The sequence below is a fragment of the Malus domestica genome, chromosome 03, assembly GCF_042453785.1.
Source record: "Malus domestica chromosome 03, GDT2T_hap1".
Lineage (NCBI taxonomy): Eukaryota > Viridiplantae > Streptophyta > Magnoliopsida > Rosales > Rosaceae > Malus > Malus domestica.
Window position 1 is genome coordinate 36141424 of NC_091663.1, and position 27175 is coordinate 36168598.

At 36.2% G+C, this 27175-nt stretch overlaps 2 protein-coding genes across 2 annotated transcripts; one reads left to right on the plus strand and one right to left on the minus strand.

Annotated features, from left to right (window-relative positions):
* Positions 1–1609: 1609 nt before the first annotated feature.
* LOC103432495 (rRNA-processing protein FYV7-like) lies at positions 1610–3251 on the plus strand. Its single transcript, XM_008370698.4, has 3 exons — positions 1610–2038; positions 2247–2350; positions 2656–3251. The coding sequence occupies exons 1-3, from the start codon at positions 1864–1866 to the stop codon at positions 3067–3069; spliced, it is 693 nt and encodes a 230-aa protein (XP_008368920.2). The 5' UTR covers positions 1610–1863; the 3' UTR covers positions 3070–3251.
* Positions 3252–10773: 7522 nt separating this feature from the next.
* LOC103432494 (protein TRANSPORT INHIBITOR RESPONSE 1-like) lies at positions 10774–14566 on the minus strand. The gene is made up of 3 exons (XM_008370697.4): positions 13735–14566; positions 12142–12634; positions 10774–12042 (listed from the first exon to the last, which is right to left on the minus strand). Exons 1-3 carry the CDS (start codon positions 14205–14207, stop codon positions 11245–11247), a joined length of 1764 nt encoding a protein of 587 aa, XP_008368919.1. The 5' UTR covers positions 14208–14566; the 3' UTR covers positions 10774–11244.
* Between the last annotated feature and the right edge of the window lie 12609 nt (positions 14567–27175).

Consider the following 27175-nt stretch of genomic DNA (forward strand, 5'->3'; position numbering starts at 1 on the left):
AAGACTTCTATGTTAAATTGTTAAAAGCAGACAATCACTCTTGCACCGAGGTCTCAACGTTTTGTTCGTATCAAAAGAACATAATCAAAAAGTTAATATCGCGAGAAGATTGTGCCTGCGAAATGGTACAGATGGCGGAGCTGCTCATGTACGTAATGTCCTGGGAGTAGAAATCCCCGACGCATTGCCTGGTTTGCAAAGAGGATGGCGACCGCGAGGGAGAGGCTGATAAGATTTGGACTGGCTGTTAGGGTAAGGAGGCACCTTGCTACGAAAGCATTCGTTTCGAGGCTTTTGACAATCCTCACAGAGATTCCATAAGAGGCTGCTGCCAGTGTCGATGCACAAGTAGTATGATTTGAACGGATCCGTAGAAAAGCCGCATTGAAAGTGCCAAGGCCAACTTGTATAATGTAAGTTGCAATAAGCTCAAATTGGAGCTTCGGACGGATCAAATCGTTGGTCCTCGTTTGATTTGTATTAATATTTGTGTTGAGGGTCGATGCAATGGTAAAATTGAGTTGCGGCTTAAATAGTATTTGAAAAAATTTAATAGCCATGGTTGGTAGGCTGTTAAGTTTTATTATATACTATTAATATTTGTTAAGTCTCTTAAAACTTTTATTGAAAAATTATATACTTTTCCATATGAGTAGTTTTTTCCTTTGCTTAAAATTTTCCTTATTTGCAGTTTTTTCCTTGTTTAAATTTCCTTATTAGGGTTTATCACATAAGAAAATATCACGTACTTTTCCGTATTAGCATAGCAATTATACCATGCATATAGTTTTTCCTTTTCTATAAATACAGATGAGATGCATGCATGTCTTTGAAATCGTGCATGTATTGCAATACCGGTTTTGAGGGAGGAGGATTCTCTCCCATCATAATTTCTCTCTCATTTTCTCATCTTTTATTTGAATAATTTTGATTAAGTCACGTTAACATGCATCTCTACCTATCTTTTTCTTTGGTAATAATATTATTGGTTTGTTCTACCATGTGGCCTTTTCGTACCAAAGTAATTTCGTACTACAAATAGGATAACGAATTCTAATCTAATCACAAATGTAGTGAAACTTTATCTACTATCTAGCTACTAGGCAGTCACCCTTACCTAATTCATTTTTAATATTCTTGTTGAAGATGTAAAAATTACAATTAGATTATAATAAAGTCTATCCTTTCGACAAAAAAAAATAAAAAACTGATGATAGAATGTTAAAAATGTACATGTTTGCTAAGTTAACCTAGCAAAAGTTGTTAAAAAAACATTTTGTATATGGACACTCACTATAAATTTAGAGAGCAACCGTTCATTCTGGTATTATATATCCTTTATAGACTCTCTTCTCGCTCTAAGCGTGTGTATGAGAGTTGTCATACACAAGAGATTTTTCAATGAGCCCGAAATAAGGGATGGTGTGCCGTATTATTACGAATACGTTATGATACAAAATTATTTGAACTACAAGATCAAACCAAATTATAGAGCAAGATTTGATAAGTAATAGTCAACAAATTGGAATTTATTTTTCAACATATGATATTATACAAGTAGAGGAAAGTCTTTGTTTCAAGTATTTCTTCACTTGTATAATAACATATGTAGTATGTGCCCGTATTCCGTATCACTGGAAAATCTCTCATCATGCAAATGAGATCAAATCATCTATTTCCGTCGATTCAAATCATAGCCGTCGGATTTTCTGCTTATCCCTCTCTTCCAGACTAAGAAATCATAGCCGTCGACGCAAATCCAACGGCTCAAAAGTACTTTGGCCTGCAAATTAGGGTTTCCAATTCGTCCGCCTTCCCCAATTCCTTCATCAATTTCTAAATCTTTTCCAATTCCGCTCAGCAATGATGAATCGACACCCAAAGCACGAAGAAAACAGAGAGAAATTCAACGGCTCGAGATCGAATAGCATGAAGAAGAAGAAGAAGAACATGAGGAGGATGGGCGGGCAAGGGCTTTCACTCGAGGCCTTCGCGAACGCCAAATCGAACAGCAGCTACTTCAACCCAGCTTTGATCAGTATAAAAAGCCATCTCTTTCAATTTCATTTTGATTATACTCTGTTCAATTTTGCTTTTTTTTTTCGTTCAATTTTTTAATTTTTATTTGTTTCTGTTTCAATAATTTTCCTGTTTATATGATCTTCTTTTAATTTTATTTAATTTGATTGTTGGGTATGAATTTATGATGATATTAACGAACTGGGTTCGTTCTGATTTTGTATCAGAGAAGCAGAAAGAGTTCTACAAGAATTCCAAGTATGTGAACAAGTATAAGAAGTCACTTAAGCAACAGCAGGGCAATCCTCCATTGGTGATAAGGCGCTTCGAGGTTTGATTTCTTTGGCTTAAGTTTCATTGGATTTTGTTTGAACTTAGGGACAAGAATTGTTGTTAAGAAAACCCAATTGAAATCCTGTTGTGAAAGCACAGTTTGGGGTTGAAACCTTAAGTTGTTTATTTTTTGGAAAACTAATGAAAAAGGCTTGAAAACTTTAAGTTTTAACGATAAGGACAAAATAAAGGGTAAAGTGAATAGTACCATGATTGATTTTTTAGTGTAAAAATATGGTTTTTCGTTAAAGTAAACAATACCGGAGCTTTTCGTTAAAGTTCCCTTTATTTTTTGGCGTACAGGAGGAGATTGAAACCGAATATGGTAAAAAGGAGGGCGGAACGGAGTATGTTAGTAAGAAGGAGAACGAGACTGAATGTGGTAGTGAAATGGAGAACGGAACTGGAGATGATAGTAGAAAGGAGAATGAAACTGGAGGTGGTATTAAGATGAGTAGGAACGACAAGAAGAAAAACAAGTACGGTGCTCGTAGTATATTCAAAGTGTATGAGATGAAACATGAAGATGAAGAGAAGGCAAGAATGGAGAGGGAGGCGATTATTCAGGCGAAGAAGGAAGAGCGAGAAAAGGCGGAAGCACGAAGGAAGTCTGCTAGAGAGAAGATGCTTAAGAAAACGCTTAAAGGTCAGCCTGTTATGAAGTACAGAATACAGCATCTTCTGGAGACTATTCAAGGTTTTTCGAAGCAAACATAGTTCGCGAAGATTTGGAGTTCGTTTTGATATTTGGATAATTGTGACGTTGTTGATTGAATTACTACTCAACTAAGCTTGGTAGGAGCAATTCCAGTTCCTGGAGCAATGTAAAAACAATTTTGATACCGTTAGGGCAGCGAATCGGTTCTCTACATATTATTGTTCTAATGGTTCTTTTTGTATAGCTGGTGCTTATTGATCTCAGTTCTGTTTGACAAACATAGGCATGCTATTAGTTATGAAACTCATCTAGCTTACAACGGAAAAGAACTCGTTTAGCTGATATGATACGACTGAACCAGCCATGCACCAAGCGAGGATCATTTCGGTCATGTTGCCATGCACTAGCACACGCAGATGGATATGAAACGAGCCAGTGTTCGATCATGAAAGTTGTTGGCGGTTCGGAGGTGGTATGCGGATGAACATGATGAGTATGAGAGGAATCTAAGGAGGCTCGCTGCTGGCTCCAAACCTGCAGCAATGGCAAAGCTGCGCACCATTATGCTTCTGCCGAAGTAGAAGCTCCTCAGTATCCATACAACTTTCCCTAGAAGCTACTTTTGAGTTTAGAGTCCAAAACGTCTTTTGGTAATTGAGTCCAAAGCTTTTGGGCTCCAATTTTAGAGCAACCGATTTGAAGCCCATACATTAATCTTCGTTATGTTTTCTTTTTCTTTTGAGTTGAGAGAGACATACGTGGGGTAACCACATCGGTTAGAGTTGTGCTATCTCTTACACACCTGAGTTTGGAATCTCTAGATCCACCTCGCGGCAATTTGGATTAGGATAAAGTAGAATATTGTTACAAATACGAGTGTTGAAGCAACATTGGCTAGAAGCAGATGTGCTTCTCCTATGCACCCAAATTTAGCAATTTAGATTAGTTTAAAGTATTGATAAACAGAAATCCAGCTAAGGATTATTATCAGGTTGGTGAAGTGAACCGGCTAGAGCCCCACCTCCCGAAACCTAAACTATTTTATTCGATTTGACTTGATCCGAATCCGATAAATAGCGTACTCGGATTCCACAATAATTTATTTTCATCCTTTTTTATAATGTTATCCACACACTCTTTTTTACCTCCTAAACCCCCTTGTTAAGTTCTGTCAATTGATCTTCTTAAATTCATTTAACTCGATGGCCAGAAATTGAAAAGAATGTGTGAGAGGATTTGAGTTGTAGATTGCAGGTGCGGTAAAGAATTTTGGCACAAACTTTAAAATCACTAGGCAAAGCCACAGACTGAAAGCCTGAAGCATTGCAACTTTACCTGAGGCCATTTTGCAACTTTCCATCATCATACAACCAACACTTACTTTGATAGGGTTGGTTGGGAGTGAAACAGTAAAATCAGAGGGGCAGAGTGTGATGAAATCTCCAGAATAATTAAGGTAAAAAAAAGGGAGGAGAATAAAAATGATGATCATCAGTCAATACCCTCAAACGTGTGGCCATCATCATCCAATAAAAATGTCTGCCAAATTTGATTGCCCCACATTCACTCACTCATCTCACTCATTCACCAACGTTTTCTGGTTTTTTTCTTGCTTTTGACAAGTATGAATTTGGTCAAGGGTGTTTTGATGAAGTTTTACTTTAGTCTCGATAGTTGGTACGTATGTTTTTATTGTTATAAACCGTCGTGATTCAGGGATAATGACTTAAGTTTGTCAGTTTTTTCTACGAAAAATGAGCAGTGTATAGAGGACTAGACGAGAAGTGCCAAAATCACCCTTTATCTTAAGAGAGATTATATTCACACACATCAAATTACTTCTTCCATACCCTTTTAATTTTTTAATATTTTCTACACACCACTAACACTTGATAGAAAAATATTAAAAAATTAAAAAAGTATGAGAGAAGTAATTTGAGGTGTGTGAATATAATCTCTCTTATCTTAATTAGTGATTCTAAGTCTGGATATATATACTAGCGGCTAGCTAGGCCTAAACTAGCTTGAGCCATGAGGTTCCGTGAAGCCAACAGTTGAGCATGGAGCACAACAAACGTGCATTTGTTGTACCAGATTATCTCGAATTTGACTAGCTTCAAGGACTAAGTTGGACTAGTTTAGACTAAATTAAACTGGACTAATTTAATAAAGCGTTTGGTGCAGTGTCGGACTAAGAAACTAGATAATAACAAATTCTAATATAATATTATTTAATCTAACATATATTATTATTTTATTATTTAATCTCTTTTTCTTTTTTTAATTTCTCTTCTTCTCTCCTGAAAATTCATTCCACACCTGCAGATCATTCAAACAATTGCAGAGCAAATCAAATGTCAATTTCAGGTCACATTAAACCCAGTTCGAAATCAAAACCAAATGAAAACAAGAATCCCAAGTCGCTGCTCTTGGCGGAGAACACGCCGCTGTCGTCCCAATCCAGCCAATGTCTTTATTGCCGTCGTAGGCTCCGATGTTTTTAGCCTCATGTATTCCTTCAAGCGCACTGGGCGGCTCACCCACCGCTGGGTTCACAAGATCCCGTCAATTGTGCGTAGCCGACAAGTCCGAGGTTGAGTTTGAAGCACAGCGAAGCAAATGGCTAGAGCTGGACAAACGACGGTAAGAGCAGGATCTTCCTCAGTTCGAAATTTTGGGTTCAGGGTGAGGAGAGATAGAGAGAGTGGTGGTGGGCTAGTGGTGTGATCTCGCTAGAGTTGACGAGTTGTGGTGTGATGGTGGTTGTCGGTACTCAAGAGAACAGAGAGCAAAAAGAGGATGAGACGGAGCATACAAAGATGGAGCAAACGAGGTCTTAGCAATCCCATGGGTATTGGGGGGTCTCGCTAAGAACTCTTAGTGAAGGAGTTTGTCCATACAAGTTCCGTTTAATCTCATTAAACATAATCCCACTACGGAACAAACACGTAATTAGACTAATAGTTAGTCCAGTCTAGTCCAGTAACACTTAGTGAGGGCAAATAAACGCCCCCAAAGGGTTTATACTTTGAGTGAAGATCTTCGCGGGATCCTCTTTGTGAGCATTCTGGGGATCCTCTAATCACATCCGTTCATTGTACATCGTGCGGCCTGTTTTTGTCAGGCACTGTTTGTATTCAATTTTAAATAAAAAAAAATTATAATGATTTCTGATCGCATGATGTACGATGAACGGATGTGATTGGAGGATCCCTGGGATCTTCACAAAGAGAATCTGACGAGGATCCTCTTGGTATATTTGGATACCTGAAGGCCACTAGCAGTTACATTTTAAAGGCCTTTATGCAAAATGTATTGTTATATGTATTCATTGTATTCTTACATGAACAAGGGGTCATTGTCGTCAACTTCGTAACAAAATTACTATACTCGGTCTAGTCCGTTTCATTTTAAAACCAGTTTGATCTGGTCCCTCCAAATTTAGGTCGGCTTGACCCGTGCCAACCCTTATTGAAATGTGTAGTGTAATGGAAATGCAGAAGACAGAAGCAATATCATCAATTATACCTTTTATTTTTGGATTTTTATCACAAATGATTCTGAAATTGACCATCCCCTTCAAGATGGTCCTTGAAATTGAAAATCAATCAATATGGTCTCTAAAAATAGGTGTCGCAAATCAATGTAGTCATTTCATCACAATTTTGTTAAAAATTATGTTAAGTGCTGATGTAATGTGGCACATAAATGGGCCCCATAAATCATTTTTTTCTCACAAAATGTCCTTGAAATTGACTCGCGACACCAAAATGGTCTCTGAAATTGACCCGTGACATCAAAATAGTCCATGAAATTGAAAATTGATCAAAATGTAAGTGTCTCAAATCACTGTAGTCTTTCCATCATAATTTTGTCAAAAATTCTATTATGTGCCGATGTGACACATAAAATAGTCACACAAGTCTAATTAAATTAAAGAAATTACAAATAAACTTAACAATTTAATAGTTGATAAAAAAAAGTTGCGAAAAGAGAGAACTTCATAGTGCAAAAAGATAAATAGGCTTACAAGTAGGCCCTACTATAAGAAAAAAAAATTCATAGTTCAAAAAGATATTTAAACAACTTTTTTAATTAATTATTAAACTTACATCAGTACATAACAAAAAAAATTTACATAATTATGGTGGAATGATCATATTGATTTCAAGGACCATCTTGATGATGTTAATTTCAGGGACCATCTTGATGATGTCGATCAATTTCAAGGATCATTTGTGATAAAAACTTGTAAATATTGTGGAGCCTATTTATGTGCCACATCAGCACTTAACGGAATTTTTAACAGAATTGTGACGGAATGACCACATTGATTTGCGAAACCTATTTTCATGATTACATTGATTGATTTTCAATTTCAGAGACCATCTTGATGGTGATGGTCAATTTCAAGGACCATTTGTGATAAAAACCTTTTTTTTTTAAATTACTATTATTAAGGAGCGGGGAAGGATTTAAAACTATATAATAATTAAGAAAGGGAGGAATTTCAAATCAGAATACATAGGTGAAAACTTAACACCCTATCTACTAAGATATTAGACCACATGTATCAATTATGCCTTCTATAACTTTGCAACGTTTGTTAACTACTTTTTTTTAATTTGTTTTCTTTCACAAAAACCTTTTTAGCATCAATGCGGTCGTTGACGAAAATTAAACATAGTAAAAGGTTCAGAGGCGGTATGCGGATGAACATGATGCGTATGAAAGGAATCTAAGAAGGCTCGTTGCTGGTTGCAAACTTGCAATGGTAAAGCTTCGATTTTTTCAGTTTCGATTGGATGTTTGGTTCTTTTTTTTTTTTTTTTGTTCTTTTTTTTCTGTTTTCGATTTTTCAATCCCACCCTTACTCTAAAGTCTAAAACTTCTTTTGTTCAATGAGTCCATAACTTTTGGGCTCTCCTTCAGAGTCCTAGTTTAGAGCAACCAATTTGAAGCTCATACATTAATCTTCATTATGTTTTCTTTTTCCAAGTTTTGAGTTGAGAGACGCAGACGTGGGGGTAGCCACATTAGTATCTACCTCGTCGCAATATGAATTAGTAGAAAGTAGAAAATTGTTGCAACTTGCAAATGCAAGCGTAACAAAATTGGCTAGAATGGAGGTGCTTCTTCATTTTTTGTTGAACTAATACTTCAATACCAGGGCAAAGATGCCACAAGGATACAGAGAAAGCCTACTAGGAGGCAAACAACCAAAATAATGCAAAAAACACCAAGTAGTGCAAGGGGATACAAGAAACCTTGACGTCACATCTGATGCTAACAAAACGTCACCCCTCACACTACCAAGAAAAAGACCTAAGGACGGCAGGGAAGCTCATCATTACAAAAGACATGTACAAGTTCATTACAAACAGAACAAGCACAAAACAACAGAAATGACCCTTCAAACAAACAAAAGTCTGACCCAAAACAGAAATTGGAGCCCATCACAGAAAACGCAAAATACAAAGAAACCTAGCAACTTCTTCAATCTTTCTGCATGCACGTGGAGGTGCTTCGTCTATGCACTAAGTTCAGCAGTTTAGATTAATTTAAAATAAGGAAAACTAATGAAAATGACTTGAAAACTTTGAGTTTTAACGATAAGGACAAAATAAAGGGTAAAGTGAATAGTAGCATGTTTGACTTTTTAATGTAAAAATGTGGTTTTTCGTTAAATTAAACAGTACTATAGACTTTTCGTTAACACTTTTTAAAATACTGATAAACGGAAATACAGCTAGGGATCATCATTCGGCAAGTGAAGTGGGTCGGCTAGAACCCCACGTCCCAAAACCCAAACTGTTTTACTTCGATTTCACCTGATTCGAATCCGAAATCAAGCATTACTTGGATTCCACAATAATTCACCTTCCATCTTTTCCAATTTTTTTACCACTCCACCTCACTCTCCTGATTTACCTTTTTGGGCAGCAAAGGCTCTGAGATGTACATTGCAGGTGCTGTAAATAATTTTGGTACAAACTTTAAAATCCCTGGGTCCAAGCCACATACTGAAAGCCTGACGCATTGCAACTTTAACTGAGGGCATTTTACAACTTTTACATCGTCATACAACCTACACTTACTTTGATGGATATCATGATAAGTTGGTTGGGGGTGAAACAATAAAATTAGAGGGGCAGAGAGTGACGAAATCACCATTGATGGGATTGAGATTTACTCCGGATATCTGTGTTCGGAACACTTAATTTCAACCATGCGGTCCTTCTTTAGCTTATTCCAATAATTCATTTTACAAAAATTTAAAAACTTAAAAGACCCAAATTTCTTTTTTTATTTTCTTTCTCTTAAACAGCCCGAATCTCTGTTCAGATATTGGGATCCAGAGTTGATCTCATTACACTTGGTTTGTTGGGGTGAAACAGTAAAATCAGAGGGGTAGAGAGTGACGAAACCACCAAAAGAATTATGGTAAAAAAAAATAAAAGGAGGAGAATAAAAATGATGATCGTCAATGAATATCCTCAAACGTGTGGCCATCATCATCCAATAAAATTGTCTGCAAAATTTGAATGCTCCACACTCACTCACTCATCTCACTCATTCACCAACTTTTCTTGTTTTTTTTTGTTTTTTTTTTTTTGACAAAGTATGATTTTGGTCTCGCATGTTTGGATGAAGTTTCACTTTAGTCTTTGTAGCTGCGTATGGTTTTATTGTTATAAACCGTCGTAATTCAAGGATAATAACTTGAGTTTGTCAGTTTTTTCTACAAAATATGAATAGATAGCCATGTGAGTGATATTTGAAAACTTTTAAAAAGACTAGTCTTTCATTGTATCGAACACACGTATTAATCCTGATCTCGAGAGTACACTTTAAACTTCTTGATGCCAAAACATATAGGAATGAGGATCCTCTTTGTGAGGATCCAGAGAATCCTTTAATCGTGTGCTTTCGTCGTAAATCGTGCAGTCAATTTTTATCAAATACTATTTGTGTTTAATTTTAAATATAAAATTTAAAATGATTTCTGATCGCATGATATACGATGAATGAACATGATTAAATGATTATCAGAATCCTCACAAAAATCCAAATCCAAAGAGGATCCTCATTCAACATATAGTGAAACAACCTACACGTAAGTATTTACCATAACTCAACATCAAACTTTGACCTAGTTGTTTTTTTTCTTTTGTTTTGTGTATTGGCTTCTCTTTTTTCTTTTTCTTTGGGTCAGTTTTCAGTAAGTGGTGGGGTTGAGGGTGTCTGTGTCACGTTGTTTTCAACCTCTGTCCTTATTATCTCTACTGTCACTGTGTCTGGTCTCTCTCTCCCTTTCTCTCTCTCTCCTCTCCCTTTCTCTCTCCCTCCCACCCAATAAAGATTAATCAGAGTTCTTTTTCTCACTCAACTCCCTTTCTTCTCCTCTTTCATTTCCTTTCTCTTTTCCTATCTCCACAAGATAAGCTTACCCTATATACCGTCACAATAACATCTCGTCTTTGAAACTTCTTCTGAGCTAACTTAACCTACACCAGAGACAATAACATCTCGTCTTTGAAACTTCTTCTGAGCTAACTTAACCTACACCAGAGACGTCACTGTAGAAATTCACTAGGGCTATCCTTACAGTGACTAAAGAAACTTCTGCATGAACACATCGGTTACATGGTGACAGTATCTCAAACCCATTTGACACGAGAGGCTTCCAAATCTAGTTTTCGCTCGTCAAAGATTAAGCTCCAAGAAAGAAACAAAGACGCATCAAATGTTACAAATTACAATTGAAAAACATGAAGCTTTATTTGCTGAGAAGGCTAACAATGTTACATTTGGGGTTCACACGGCAATTACTTCCTGTTGAAAAAAAAGGGCCACATAAAAACATATGCAAAAGTCTGCATAGTGTAGACAATGGTGGCTACGCCGAATAGAAGAAAAAAAATCATACATCTCTGTTCAGTTCAATACATTGCAACAACAGGAGTTTCGAGTTTTCAATCTCTTTATTAATCGCTAACTGGTATCCCATAGCTCAGCCAATGGTAAAATGATGGCGATCGAGCTCTCGAGCCTCTGTATACCTCCTCCTCCCTACCCCCACCGCCTCACGCTCCAATCAGAGCTGCATATATATTGAGCTACCGTACACATGAAATTAAACGCGAAACAATTGAAGTACCATATATGAGTGTGTACCTGCCAACATCCATCCAAGACATCCAGAGGGTTTGAATCGTGGAGATTCGTCCGTGTCAAGTAACCCTCAATGCCGAATCTTCATCCATGGTCCAAACAAAACCAGGCATGTCAAACCTTGGCCCTGCAACGGACCTATAGATGTAGAGCTTCTCAACGGGAGAGCTCTCCGGCCTGGATTCTGGGTGCCCCCTCTCGTCAATAACTTCAACATTTAGCCTCGGCAACCTCTGGCCAAGTAGCTTACATGCTCCATAACTCACTGAGCATGAAGACATCCAAAGGGATCGCATTGTCTCCAGCTTTGCAGCATTGGCCAAAAGAGCCTTGTCACCAAAAGGACAATCCCTGATCTCCAATTTCCGAAGATTATCGCACCCAGACAATATATGATGAAGCCCCAAGTCACTATCTCCGGCAAAGGCTAAAGACAGCATCTCCAACTTTTTACCATAGGTTCCGATATAATCAAATGCTTGATCAGTTAGTAGACCAGAAACGGACAATCGCCGGAGATTCTTGCAGTTCTCAACAATGGCCCCAAAACCCACATCAAGGGGCTGAAGGGTCAGGTAGTCGGGAATTTTGGGCTCAATTATACAAAGACGAAAACATGTAAAGTTAGGCTGGTTCCTAGCAATGGTGATTAATGCATCATTGGACATTTGCCGGCAGAAGTACAGAACTGAGTGGAGCTTTGGACAGCCCTCAGAAACAGATATGAGGCCCTGCTCTGTCAAGGACACATTTGGTTCCACCACAAATGGATCCGAGGGAAACACCCTTAACTCTCGTAGATCCTTGCAAGATTCCGCCAGGGCATCAAGGCCAACATCTTCAATGTAATCCAATACCTGTAGTCATGTCCTTAATTAGCTACAAATCCAACCCTTGGACCCTAAGAAAAATTAAAAGCAGAAGAGACTAAAAACATTACATAAAAAAGGACATACCCAGAGGCGCTGCAGATTCGGGCATTGGCTAACAAGCTTTACAAGATCCGGGCTTTGAATTGTGGAATAACTCAAATTTAGTGATGTTAGCCCAGGGCAGATAGAATAAATAGCTGGAAGATATGTTGGTACCACATCCCAAAATCCAGATAGGCTCTTGAGTTCCTTGCATCCTGAGATGGCACGTGATAGGATTGCGAAGACATCAGGCCGCAACTCAGCTGAGTAGGCCCCTGTGCCTAACTCAGTCAGCCTAGGTGCCAGGCGAAGTAGATTGGCTAGCCTGTCAAGAGGCACGGAACGATTGAGCCGGAGACTCCTCAGGTTGGGACACCTAGCCACCAGGCGCTCCAGGGCAGAGAAACTCAACTCAGACCCCAAGCAAGCAATGTTAAGGGACACAAGTGACGTGTATGTATCAGGAAAATGGCTCAGCCAATGCCCACTCAGGTCCTCCACATCGCTCTCATGCAAGTCCAGCTCCCGTAGATTCCTGCATCAGCAAAAGGAAAGAGTGCACCCATAAGAACATAAATTTCACAACGCCGAGCAAAAAAAGAACATAAATTTGCTAAATGAAGCAATTGAATAAAACAAAACAAGACTACAAAAACTAGTTTACTAATTAAAATTAGCAACTCATCAAATGACAGCGACTAGACTTCTAAATTTGTTCAACTTTTCCACAAACTGAACCATCACCACCACACAAAACTTCACACTTTTTCCAATCCCAGCATTCTTATAAGTAAAATGCATCACTACTACGAGTAATTTCCCAAAAGCAAAAGCTAAGAAACAAGAAACTAAATCAAAAGTATCTTTGAGCAGCAAAGAAGAATCTAGTGGTAAAAATCTACAGCGTCCAAGGAACTACTACCATCCAAAACTTTGAAAACAACCTCACATCTCAATACTCCATATCAAACAAAGTAGCCCAGATAACAAGAAAGTAAAAAGTAACCCAAATGATCCTGACTAGACTTTGCTCATTAGACATTCACAGAACAAGAAGTTACCACTCAAATCTATCAGAACACCAAAAGTAAATAATTCAGATCCAAGAATGGAAACCATCTGGGACTACCCAAAACTGGGAAATTATCTCCTGCAAACGACCTTCAAAGGCAACAATGTGCAGCTCTAAACCAACCAAATTAGATCTCTTCACGCATTTACTCAACACTCTTCACAGAGCAAACATGTCAAAATACAAAATATTGGGCATGAAATTGAACATTTTTAAATCATGGGTGTTGTAACTATTTGAGGCCTGGCCAATGGTCATAAATGGAAGCTTAAACTCAAGCAATTCCAGCTCAAGTGCTCGTGCTGTAAGAGTAGAGTGAAGAAATCTCACTCGTTTCGCTATTAAAACCCGAAAGATTCAAACTTTAATGCTTTTGAACACTTGAATCATACTCAGCAACCAAAAAGAACCCACAAATTGTTCAAATAAACAAAGTAACATTGAAACGGATCGAAACCGAAATTTACAGATAAAGTAACACAGAACAAGCAAAGCTCAAGCTTTCATTTCCCATCAAAACCAAATACAGTGCAAACCAAAGATGCGGAAGCAGAGAGAGATACCTGCAATTGGCAGCAATGGAGGCGAGTCCGTCAGTACTGAATCCCTCACAGGACGAAAGCACGAGGAGCTTCATATTCTTGAAGGACTTGGCAATCAGCTCCAAGGTCTCGTCGGTGACGACCATCCTCTTGAGCTTGATCTCTTCAAGCCAAGGGTAGGCGCTGGCCATGGCGGCGATCCAAGGGTACACGTACCCACCCCAGCCTTCCGGGACCAGATTGAAGTCGGCGAAGTGAGGCTTTCCTTTGAGCTCAATGGATCTAACGTCCGGGAACCGCCTGATCAGCATCCTGGGGCTGACGGCGTAGCAGTTCCCGATGAAAATCCTCCGCCTGCACCACCGTTCGATCTCGTACCACGACTTGCACACCGTCGAGATCGAGTTCCGGTCCTGGTCAGTCTGTATGAACGAGAACACGTACTCCAGAACCTCCTCGGGAAACGAGTTCACCATTCTCTGCATTTCCCGCATCTCAATCAGGTCGAAAAGCACTAAAACGACGTCGCTCTTCCGACTGCTCTCGATTCGAAGCAGCTGGATAAACAGCGAAACAGAGAGAGAGAGAGAGAGAGAGAGAGAGAGAGAGAGGAAGCAGAGAGAGAGAGGCGGCGTCGTCTATATTAGATCTGAGACTCCATTAACGAGCTTATTCGTTGCAGGTATGCAGATGAGAGAGAAAGTAGAGAGAGAGAGAGACAAAGAGGATAAGGATTTTATGTTGAGATGGGGTGATGCTAGATTTTAACCGGGGTTAAATCGAGAGGTGGGGCTCTGTGCGACTGATGCTGGTTCACGGTTGAGATGACGACACGTGTGGGAGGGGAGTTGAGAGCCGTTGGCTCACGGTGGCAGTGGGGTGGTCTTATCTGCTGGGCGTCCAAGGGCAGCCGCATAAAACGGGTGTACGTGAAGGGGGTAGAGCCCGTGGCCGTGGGGTTGTTTCAAAGCAAACGAGAAATTCTTTCTTTTTTTTTTTTCCAAACAAAGCAAACGGCAAGTGGCCATTTACCATAATAATAGAAAAAATATTGAGCATTTGCATAATAGTGTGAGTTCAAATCTTATCGATAGATATTCTAACATTTAATCTAACAAAATATATCGTTTGACAAAAAAGCAAAGCAAACGAGATTTTGGACATAATTTCATATTTCATTAATAATGCGTAAACGCCACATTAATTAATAATTTTATCTCTTTGGTTTAGTGATTGATGATGCACAAAAGTTACGTTAATTTATGAAGTAATGTTATAAAGATTAAATTTTTAAATGTTAATTAACGTGTTTATTTTCTATTAGTGACACATTATTTGGTTTGCAAATTTCGTTTAAAAATTTAGTCTCCTTAGCATTATTCTAATGGGGTGTGATATCCACACATCCCATTTTACTTCTCACACACCTTTTTAATTTTCGGTCGTCGGATCAGATAAATTGAAAAATATCAACGAACAGAAATTATCAAATGGTGTGTGAGAAGTATCCACGCACCCCTATTCTAATCAACGATTTCTTCTTTGTCAAAGTGATTTTACTTTCTTTGTGTTTGATTGAATTTATCACATATCACATCGTGTGATATTAAATTGTAGTACAAATATGGTGTAATCGCAACATTAATGGAATTTGAGGGGATGAATTTGGTTGAATTATACGATAAATCAAAATCATAATTATGTATCCATCATGTCAACTTATAACTAGAGAACACCACTAATTTGTAATGCTTGTGGTTGTTGCATGACCGATTTAGAACCACAAAAATAATACGTTTGACAATAGACTCAGTAATATATTTAAGTCTCGAATGCAATAGTAGGGGTCACTCCTATTAAATATCTTTTCTTGTTATACAAGTGACGGTGAGACGATGGAATCGAACTCTTACTATTAATAATACTCTTAACTCATAATACACGTCTTGAAATTGACCAACTTTGATATCTTAATTGGATTGTTTATGTGAACTATAGTTGAAATGAGATACAAATATACAAAATTTGGGTTTTTTTTTTCCTTATAAAGTTTATAAGAAAGAGACATTCTTATTAAGAGGTTAAAAACACATCATCATAATCGGTTGTTCAATATTCATACAATTATCATATGAAATTTACGTCGTATAATAAAAGTGAATTTTATGAAAACTTCCATAATAATATTGGTAATAATAGCATCACTTAGTATCCAACCAATTGAATGGTCATGATGGGCAGAAAATTATTCAAAGATCATACTATGTGAACCACCGTAGTGTAGCTCAGTGGTTTGAATGAATTTTAAACTCGTATTTTATATTGATGAATCAAACGATGATGGTCAAGATGAGGCTATAAAGCCTCTATAATCCTTTTTTGCCCTCAAAATGGTGAACTACCGAAGTTTTCTCTGATCTCGAAATAATGAACTGTCGTGGTGAAAACAGCAACTACTCCTATCCAAGAAAAGACACATACGATGCGGCCTTTTCAACAGTGGACGTCCAATGGTAATTTACCTGAGTAACATGATAAACGGTTAAAAATCCAAAGCACCCCTGCAGGTTCACAGAGGGCCGCGCACGTACTTTTACATGGGGCTCTCCCAAAATTATGTGCACGAAATTACCCTCTTTAGAATACGGCCGACAACCTTCGTTCCCACATAAATTAGGGGCACAATTGTCAGTCCAAAAGGATACGGTATTATTTGGATCCACTGCCTCGTTGTGAACTCAATAAAAAGAGATTTTTCAATGTGATCGTCACATGAGGTGGTCTACTACGTATTTTTATATAAATAATGGATTATATGTGTTAAAAAATTGATAACTTAAAAATTAAAATTTTCCACCACTTGTATAAAAATACGTGATGTATCATTCATATTCGATCACAATTAAAAATTTCTTCTCAACGAGACCTGTCTTTTTTCCTTCAGACTTAAAATCAACGGCCCAGAAATGGTCCTTGCCAAGAGAAGATCTCAGCCCTTGGTTCGAGCTTGTCTTTATTCAATATTATTATATTTAAAAAGGGGAAAAAGCGTTACGAAAAGAATATATATTTGTATATTCGCTCAGAAACTTAGGTCTTAATCAGTTAATTAATTTTTTAATCTCATAGTTTAATGGTGTGCTGAGTTGGCCTGCACGTAAAGTTGATTTTTTATTGGTGAAAAATCGTGATTAAGATATTAAAAATAATTGATTAGTTATAAATTAAAGGAATTAATTATTAACCCCACGCATGGTTCTCCGGGAATCTCTCTCCTTCTCGAGTGGAATGGCTTCCGACTCAGCTGTGTATATTTTTGCTCACATAATATTGGTATTCTATTTAAATAATAATAAATGAATTTTCGACATACATTTGTTTTTAAAGTTTAAGGAAAATTTTTATTAGACGATAATAAGGTCAACAATGTTTTATGTCACCAAATATTGAGCGATCAAGCACCATTATTTGAAAAAAAAGAGTAACGGATATGAAAATGATTCGTTGAATGTGTGAGAACAAGAGAAATGACATGATTAAAAAACGAGGTTATCTAAGACAATGTAAAAGTGACCGCATTTGAAGATAAGATAAGAGAAAATCGATTAAGATAGTTTGGACATGTGAACCAAATACCTACAAATGCTTCTGTTCAAAAATTTGATTATGAGATAGAAACTCAAGACAAAAAAGGTAGGCAAGGACCTATGAAGATTTGGAAAGAAACTTTAAGGAAAAATGAGTATTTTGAGCTAATAGAAACTTAGCGCAAAATCAAATGCAATAACGTTTGAAGATTTACACAATAGACCTCGTTTAATGGACTAAGATATTGTTGTTGTTTATGTAACTTTTGTTATTGGTACCCATAAAAGTTCCACGACCTATTCGTTTCAAATATTTCCTCGAACGAATTCTAGGAGATATAAACAATAGATTTTCAAAAAAAAAAAAAATCATACTCTTCATCTTCTTCGATGCAGATGTACAATTATAATATTTCAAGCTTATGACTTTGTTATAATGTTTTGCTCCCATTGGTTGATAATATATTTTATCTGTTATTTTTATTTTATTTTTACCTACTAAGGTTTTGATGTATTATTTTTGTTTAAACCCATACAAATGAAGCTGCACGTCCGATGTCGATGATTAATTAGAGAAAAACATTTAATGCAAATTTAGTACACATAAGGTATACTAAATTTGTGACAGCTGAGCGAAAATATGCATGCTGGCACATAAAGCTACACATAAGTCATCGTTGATTTGTTTAAGCATAGTTTCACATGTTACATTTTTGTTAATGTGCATCAATCGAGCTTTACGATATAGTTTAAAAGTTAGCTGATAGATAACATGCATCTTAAATTATCAAAGATCAGGAGAAAAATCGTCTATATTGATAATATACATTTTATTTATATAGCAATTTGTCCTATATAGAAATTCACGTTGGAGAATTTTATGTATAGATTTTGTTTAGATATAAACCTTGATCATTCATTTGTTTATACCTTATAGGTTTAGAAGGTTTATCTCGCATTAAATAGTCTAGCATGTTACATTATTATATATCGATGTGAATCAAACAAGTTTTACGACATAGTTTAAATTGTTGATTGATATATAATATGCATGTTAGATTGTCTAAAATCAAGTGAAATATCACCTATATTAATAAAACACATTATATTTAATCAGGTGATTGATTCTAACTCTGTTGTTGTGAGCATAGATTTTTATAAAGCAGTTCATCTTATTCAAATATTCACGACAAAAAAGTATTGTACATATAGCTTAGGTTCATATATATGGAACTTGTACATTTTCTTGTAGCAAGTAGGGTCGAGTAAGGTTTTCAATATTTCCATCGAGGGTCCGAACAATAAGCATTTTCAATCGAGTTCACCATGATCAAAGGGGAGAGTTACATGTTATCAATGTATAAATGTAGGCCCTTAGCTTACATCACTATCAACTTTAATATTGTCACGTAGGTCATATATTTTTATCTCCTTCTAGTATTATTGTAATGTTTTTTCCTTTCCCTCAGTCGGGGGCAACAATGTGGGGCGGGTGTTGGCCGTGGAGGATCCCAAACCTACATCACAAGTAAAAATAAAAATAAAAACCCCACATCCTATAATTTAATTTCGCACAAGTTCAACTAAACTAAACAAAGAATAACACTATATATTAACTTTTGTTATATCCCCATTTACAATATTTGGAATATGAGATATTTGAAGGTTGCCTTGATCTTTCACTTTTGTTGATAGAAAATCCTAACCCCTAAACGCTGAATTTGACGCTTTGACGCTTCACTTTTAACGTTGGGATATGTTTTGAAAAATGTATCATTAACTTGCGAATGATGAGATGTGTCAAGACCAATCCTTAATGAAAGATTAGGAAACACAAGTAGGGAATTAATGCAAGAATACTATCCAAGGACATCATTTCATGGAGAACCAGCTGGGTCTGCCATGATTTCCATGACTCGTTTTGCCCGTCAACTGATACTGATTCATATCATATATATACCCTGCACTTGATGGAAACCCTAAGTTCGATTTGTTAATTAACCATCTTTGTGTATTAGCATTTCTAAGTATCAGAGCTGGCCATGAGGGTGTGCAAAAGGTGCCACCGCACAAGGCCCCCAATTCAGAAGGCCTCCAAATTTTCATTACATGTATACATATGCATATAAAGAGATTAGATGCAAAAGATAATCTTATATGTGGTTTTAGCGCTAGCGGTTTAGCTCTTTTACCTTGTGACCCATGTGTTGGGTTTGAATCCCTTTAATATTGCTTTTCTATTTTTTTAGCTTTTGCAAATTTGTAAACATAAAAATGAGATAACAAAAAACGCATCCAACATGTAAAACCTGCCCAATCAAACAACTTATTTTTGTTACAAAAACTTGTAATATTTTACTTCTATATATGCAAAAATTGAAAAAATAATAATAATAAAATATAACATAAAAAAAATGAAAAACCTCCATTTAAGTTTTGCACAGGATTCCTAAATACTCAGGACCGGCCTGCTAATTATTAGCTAGAGAGGAGTTTTAATTTGCTAAAGCAAAAGCCCTCTCTCTCTCTCTCTCTCTCTCTCTCTCTAATATTTCATGTGTAAATTACTTGTCCACGCAATTACCTCCCAAAAGTCTTCAACAGTATGCGTTATATGATTGATCTCCTAACATTATCTTATATGGCTGAAAACTCAAGCTTCTAGCTACCTAGAGGGGTGGCTAGCTATTGGCCATCAAATAGAAAATGAAGCAAACTTTTGTTGACCACATTTTGAAAAAGAATAAAGGTTGATGTGTCCATTTAGATGGCTCCCACACTTAAAAAAAAAAAAAAAATTAATGTGCTAAAAATACGATTTGGTACGTTAAGTATCATAATATAAATGGTTGATTTTTTTTTATTTAAATAACAAACCACTTGTATTATAACAATTCACACTTACGAGAAGCATATAAGGTAATTATACAGTTTACTTAATGAATGAATATTGAAATTATTTTAATTTTTAACTTTTTTTTTCCATCTGTTAGCATAAATACATTTACAAATTATGGAAGTCGAGCATTATTATCTCAAATACCTAAAAATTGTTTTAAAAAATGATAGTCGAACTCAGACAAATTTCTACTCTCCCCTGGTCCTCTCCTCGCTTCCGGATTCATGACTTTCCCATGATTATGCAGCTTTGTAAAGTTTAATTAGCCATTTAGAGAAAAGGCATATATATATATAAGGTTTGAAGCTACCATGATATAACTAGAGGATAAAGCTTCCTAATTACCCTGAATGCAAATATGGCCATTCAAATTAGTTGGAAGTAGTGCCTTCCTAGTCTCCCAATCAAATTTGAAAGCAGTTCATAAGCTTCCACCGTTTAGTGCATTATCAAAGGAAAATATTTTCCTCAAATTACGTACAAAATGTGCCAAATATAGTGTAGTCGATCTGACCCCATGAATCCCATTAGTGGCAACACAACCTACAATTGTAAGGTAACCCGAAAAGCGAAACCCTAGTTAGGGCACAACACAACACAGAAGCAGCCAAACCCAAGAAGCCTAAGAATTGTGGGGGGGCCCTATGAAAACAAAACAAAGAGCTGTCTCTGAGATTAGAGAGAGTAGAGGGTGGCAAAAGTCTGCCCGCCCTAGTGTGCCCGACCTGCAATGTCCAATCAAAACTTCAGTGACTCTCTCTCTCTCTCTCTCTCGGCGTGAACTTTTTTTTCTTTCTTTCTGTCTATGCATGGTTTTGACGCAAGAGAAGAAAGAACTCACAAGGAAGCTTTTGCAAAAGTGACGGTTTTTGAGTTTGTATGCAACGAGAAATCCTCTCTTAAACGATAAGGATTTATGTTATGTTTGACTCGTTTGATGCAAGTTATTAATTTTTTTATCATTAAGAAATAGTTTTAGTAGCATTATTAGTCTATTAAACATTGGCGTGGCGTTCAAAAGTCAATTATCTCTCTAATAGACGGTTGACAAGAGACACGTGATGAACTCAACTAATAAGGAAGCACTCACTGACTAATCCCCCCCCCCCTTTGCTTTTCTTGTGTATTTAATAGTAAAGACTTGACAAATGGGTCGTGTTTATCGTGTTCGTGTCGTTTTTGTGTCATATTCATAATTTTAACAAATCGTGTCTATTATCTAAATGGATTTTTAATGGGTGATCCAATAACAACGCGATCTGTTAACGAGTTAATGCAAAATCTGTTAGATTCATGCCGTTTCGTGTCAGGTTATTAGGTCGTCCAATAAATTGACGGGCCTAGTGGGTAGACTTTGCAAATGGGTCATATATGTCGTGTTCGTGTCATACACATTATCTTACCATATTGTGTTGTGATATACCTACTATCTTAATAGGTTCTTATCGATGACTACCTAATTTGTTAACGGGTTTACCATAACTTTGTTATATCTTTATACCGTTTCGTATCAAGTTAACGAGTCGTGCAATAAATTGTGAGATCTAATTAGTAAGTAGGTGGCGACATCTTATTGGCACGCTTTTTCTCTTCTTAATCTACATGGTTGACTGGCTTTTTGCTCTTATGTTTTTATCATTATCATATATGAGGGAAACGTGTTTTTTCATCTTTTTCTTTCTTTTACGAGTAATGATATTCATACCATATTTTTATACCATTTAAGGTGACATTTGATGTGGACAACCATATTATTTGAAAAATTTGTCAAAACCAAGGAAAGGAAAGAGAAAGGGCTGGTTTGGTATTGATGTGCTTTGAAAAAAAAAAAACTGCTTATGCTATACTATGAGAATAAGCTCATATTTGTTGGTTCACGTTTTCAGCTTTTTTTTCATCCAAAATTGTGAAAATAAGTTGTTTTAAGTGTTTACCAAACACCTTTTTGAGCTCAACTATTTTTTATTCTCACTTTTTATAAAAGCACCTCAATATCAAACCAGTACAAAGACTCCTTGTATACCACAATTATCATTTAATTAACTAGTTTTTCTTAATTATTAGTTTATTAAATAATGAACTAAATTTAGAAATCTGATTAATTCAAATGATGTGGTTGTCCACATCAAATACCACCTAAAATAGTATAAAAATATGGTACAAAATCATGGTATGAATAACTACTCTTCTCTTCTATTGCATTTTTCACAGTTACATATGCAACATGGCGTAGGCTTTTGAAAAGAAAAAGAGCTTGAATTTTACCTAATCTCTCAGCCTTTGCCATGGTTGCTGACACGTGGCGTAGTGGTTATAATTTACCTAATTTCGTACGTAGATATAAGTAAAGACGATTAAAATGTGGGTTTGAAATTCTCATAAACAAAGATTAGGGTAGGGTGGGCACGATATTGGGTTGAACGACCGATCCAACCAAAATTTGTTAGATTTGGTATTGTAAACTTTAAAATTTAATTTTTGGGTAAAATCGCCTTGAAGTATCATTTATTTTTTATTTTTTAACAAATTTCTTGAAATATTATTAACTCGATTGAAATCAACTCGAATATCAACAATTCTTAAGCATGCATGCACGTAGACTATATAGACATATACATAAAATCTAATATTTATGAAACACACTTGTTCATTTATACTTGAGTTAAAAAATGAAATTTAAATATGAAATAACAAACAGTGATTCTACAACATTAAATTTACATGTTTTAACCCAATATGACATGTATTTTGAATTATTTGTCACTGATAAACACTTTAGGAATAAGAAAGAAAGTAAATCCCAACAAGTGGAACACGCTTAACCCAACCTATCTTAGAATGTTGTCGGTAGGTTGATTTGCCAATTTTCTTAAGTGGAAATGAGTTACAGTAACGCCAACCTGAGCCTAATGAGTTGGCCAATGGATTGAAGCCCAACCCGACCAACCCACCCAATGGCCACCTCTAACAAAGATGATCTATTTGTCAATTTCATATGGTAAAATGCAACTCTTGATATGTTAATTACAATTCTGACACGTCTGTAAAAGTCAATTGAAGTTTTAAATGAGTTTTTTTGTATGTTATTTATGTAACTTCCGTGACAATTGATAGTGTTAGGAAGAAAGAATTCAAGAATCAAATTGTTACTAATCAAGTGCATTAATAGTTTTTAGCAGTTTTCTTTTCATTTTCAAAGTGTTGTTTCGTATTTGTGAGTATGCAAGATAATTGTGAATATATGTCAAATAATAATGAACAAATAAGTGATATATAGTGCATTACATACAAAATTACTGTTTAACACATATACATAGATGCCGTTTTTCATCCAGCCAGTGCGACTGAATTTACTGGTAACTAAGCATACCTTAATTGCATGGGATGGGCTGTTGAGTGTTTTCCCCTACATAATTGTGAGAATTCAAGTCTAGAATGATAAGCCTTCAATAACACAATGGATAAGCCTATCTAGTAAGAGTTTCCCAACTTTACTTGCTAATAACCATACAAAAACGTCAATCATTAGTAAAAAAACATGATTTTGAGATTTTGAGGAAGCATTTATATGGAAACGATTACAGTAATTGATTTAAAGAATCTGGAAGAAACGGTCATGACAACCTCTAGTCTATATGTAATGTAAGTAGCTTCGCTCTGGTGCCTTCATTTTTCAACTATTTAATTAAACTAGTCAAAGAAAAGCAAATGGTCATATCTAAGGAAAAAATATACAAAAAGTAAAAGATGATATACAAAAATGGCTCCCCAATTATAAACATGTCTCAATTAGTAAGGAGACAAGAGATGCACAAAATCTAATTCTATGGAAATATCTTTGGATGTTTTTAGTTGACATGCACAATCAATCATGCATAAAAATATATGTACTGTAATTAATTTGTTAAATATATATGTAAAGAGATGTTTTCAATCTCAGCCTTCCTAGAACTTTCTCTGCTGCGTTTGTCTGTGCAAGAAGACAAACTAAGATTCGGCACCCACAGCACGCTTGAGCTGATGGTTTAGCCAGACTTCAAATCATTAGCCAATGATCAATAGTTATTGCACAAATCAAAGATAGTAATACATTCTTAGAACATATCCGCAAATCAGTTACGGTACTCTTTTTAGCTTTCACGATTTCTATCTTTGTTTCATTTTGCTTTTTGTTGTTGTTGATTTCCATTGTTTTAATTTATAATTTGATTGAGATTTGTCTACAATGCAATTGAGCATTGAGTATTCCAAAAAATGAATGACGATATTTGAATATGAAAATCTAACTATTATAAAAAAATAATCATACGCTTATAAATTCAGAGCATCAGTATTACTAGGCATTGTAAACACTCCTCTTTTAAGTATTCCAAACATAAACTAATTAGAACAATACTCAAGTCCGCTCGACTCTTACATGTAAGGATTCATTCTTCTTCCCTTGACAACATGACATTATTTTACTATACAAATGTCATATTTGGAACTTTGATTCTTTTTATCGTTATCGAAAGATCATCTCTAAAAAAAAATCATTCGATTGGGAGACCGTTTAGCTATTCATATGTGCCAAACAAGTTGACAACTATGGTAACATATAACATCCTTGTGATGAACCTTTAATTTATTTTGATTCATGTAGATGACTAAACGGTCTCCAAATCAGTACAAATTATTTATAAATTTGGTTGCCTTCGACATAAATACTGTAAAATATAACATGTCATCATGTAAAAGAAATAATTCCTTACATGTAAAAGCCAAACAATATCCAACGAATTATACTGTACAAAAAAAGGGCAGCATCACGTTGATAGTGCATGGTCATAAATGTAAGACAATATTTTCATAGGACGGGTGCATGAAAGTTATTCTATTTCTTTTATTTGAGTAAATTTAGGTTCTAGTAGGTGGAACCTCACACCAAAGATATTGTCATGACTTTGAGTTATCAATTCCATCTGTTGGTTTTGAGAAGTTTATGTCATGGGCCAATTGCACTTTTTGGTTGAAAGTAACTTGCCAGCTGTCGTGATCCTAAATCTTGAATCCCCAAATTAAACCTAATCAATTGATGAACTGATAGATCTAGTTCAATTGATTAAGCTCCCAGTGTCCCTTTAGCATTAATTTAAGGGTTTTCTTTTTATAGCTAAAATGGTCTTGAGAATGACATAACTTTTCACTTTGATCTTCGAAATGGTCCTTAAGTTTGTCTATTGTAAATCATTTTAGTCATTATGTAAAAAATCAATCAATCATCGTTGGTTTTCACAGAATGATAAAATAATTTACGATGAACAAGCTCGGGAAACACTTCTATTGAGTTGCTTGTCAGAAACTAAACTGAGGAATCATTTTAACTAAAAACTTAACTTAATGATCCAACTATAAAAGTGGAGTGGACCACTTCTCCGTTCTCTTTCCATAGGATACTTGATATCAAAGCTTTTAATATGCCAATTTTTGGGGACCACTTTGTGACCTTTTTTGGGTTTGTTCTTCTTCTTAATGTGCCATATGGGCAAAGGCCTCACATTCATAGGTGAAGGCCCATCTCCACAACCCTCACATATCTTGGTCCTATAGCCCATTTCATACGTGGGAATCTTAATTAGTACATCAATATATTTTTACATGAAGGGAATTAGAAGTTCGATTAAGTTATATAGTGGACAACTTAATTTTGTGTCGAGTTCGCCATCCACAAAATTCGAACCTAAAATCTCTCACTTCTAAGTGGGAGGAATACCACCAAACCGTAGAACTGAGTGACTCCTTTCTAAAACTCTTGTGGTGTGTTTGTTTGGGCTCGTTAATCTTCATTGGACTACACGTTAGTGTAGTCCTGTGTTTGTTACTTACACGGACTAAGTTTAATGGGATAAAGCGGGACTCGTGTGGACCATCTCCTTCACTAGGAGGTCTTAGCGAGACCCCCCGAATACCATGGGATTGCTAAAACCTCGTCTTCTAGCTTCGCCAACATTGTCTACACCCGCCAACCCAGAACCACGGAGAACCTAGAATCTAGAATCAAGTCATCTCGTTTCGAATCGTGGAGAACCCAGAATTGCCAACTCGTCATTCACTTGTTTTGAATCGAAGATAACCCAAAACCCAGAAGCCAGAAGCCAGAAGCCAGAATCACCAACTCTTCGTTCGTTCTTTCGCGAAGAACCTACAATCTCCAACTCTTCATTTGCTCATTTTGAATCTCGAAGAACCCATAATCAAGTCACGCTCTCTCTCCTCTCTGCTTTCTCTGCTCTCGCCATCGTCTTTTCACCTCCGAGTACGCTTGGGCCTTCGTCGGTAGACAAAGACAGAGAACTTGGCAGGCGAACAACTATGGTCGATGCCCACTTTCATTTGCAACCACAACTTCATCTTAGTTTGCTGCACATCTGCACAAATTCGATGGAATAAAAAACCCAGATTCGGTGGAAGTGCAAAACCAATCTTACCCAAATTCGAATCGGTAATTACAAGTCCTAGAGAGAGAGATTTCTGAAAAACTAACCTATTTTCAATAGAGGGAGAGAGTGTTCATGCGATAGAGTTTTGAAAAACTGAGCGAAAGGAGAGGGAAGAATGTTCGATAAAAAGGTAAGGGAAAAAAAAAGAAAAAGAAAATGGAAAAAAAGAAAAGAAAAATATTATTTAGTTTGTTAGTCCGACACTGCACCAAACGCTTTACTAAAATAGTCTAGTTTAGTCTGGTCTAAGTCAATTCAGTTTAGTCCCTAAAGCTAGTCCAGTTCGAAATAATTCAGTGCAATAAATGCACACTTGAATACCAAACAAAAAAATTGCAACTTAAAAGTAAAATTAGACCAAGCTTGTAGGCTGGTAGGATAGATAGAACTTGCACAACATTTTGAGGCATATATTAAAAAAATTGGACAAGACTTAGTTTCCGAAATTTCTGTACGTGACCTTGTTCATCATTTTAAGTCTAAACATAAATACGACA

What these genes read in the sequence shown, in the direction of transcription:
- LOC103432495 (XM_008370698.4), top strand. Translation starts at nt 1,864, where the DNA reads ATGATGAATCGACACCCAAAGCACGAAGAAAACAGAGAGAAATTCAAC. An exon ending in CTTCAACCCAGCTTTGATCA is followed by an intron (nt 2,039 to 2,246) that starts GTATAAAAAGCC and finishes ATTTTGTATCAG; the next exon opens with AGAAGCAGAAAGAGTTCTAC. An exon ending in TGGTGATAAGGCGCTTCGAG is followed by an intron (nt 2,351 to 2,655) that starts GTTTGATTTCTT and finishes TTTGGCGTACAG; the next exon opens with GAGGAGATTGAAACCGAATA.
- LOC103432494 (XM_008370697.4), bottom strand. Translation starts at nt 14,207, where the DNA reads ATGCGGGAAATGCAGAGAATGGTGAACTCGTTTCCCGAGGAGGTTCTG. An exon ending in TCCATTGCTGCCAATTGCAG is followed by an intron (nt 12,635 to 13,734) that starts GTATCTCTCTCT and finishes TTGCTGATGCAG; the next exon opens with GAATCTACGGGAGCTGGACT. An exon ending in CGAATCTGCAGCGCCTCTGG is followed by an intron (nt 12,043 to 12,141) that starts GTATGTCCTTTT and finishes ACATGACTACAG; the next exon opens with GTATTGGATTACATTGAAGA.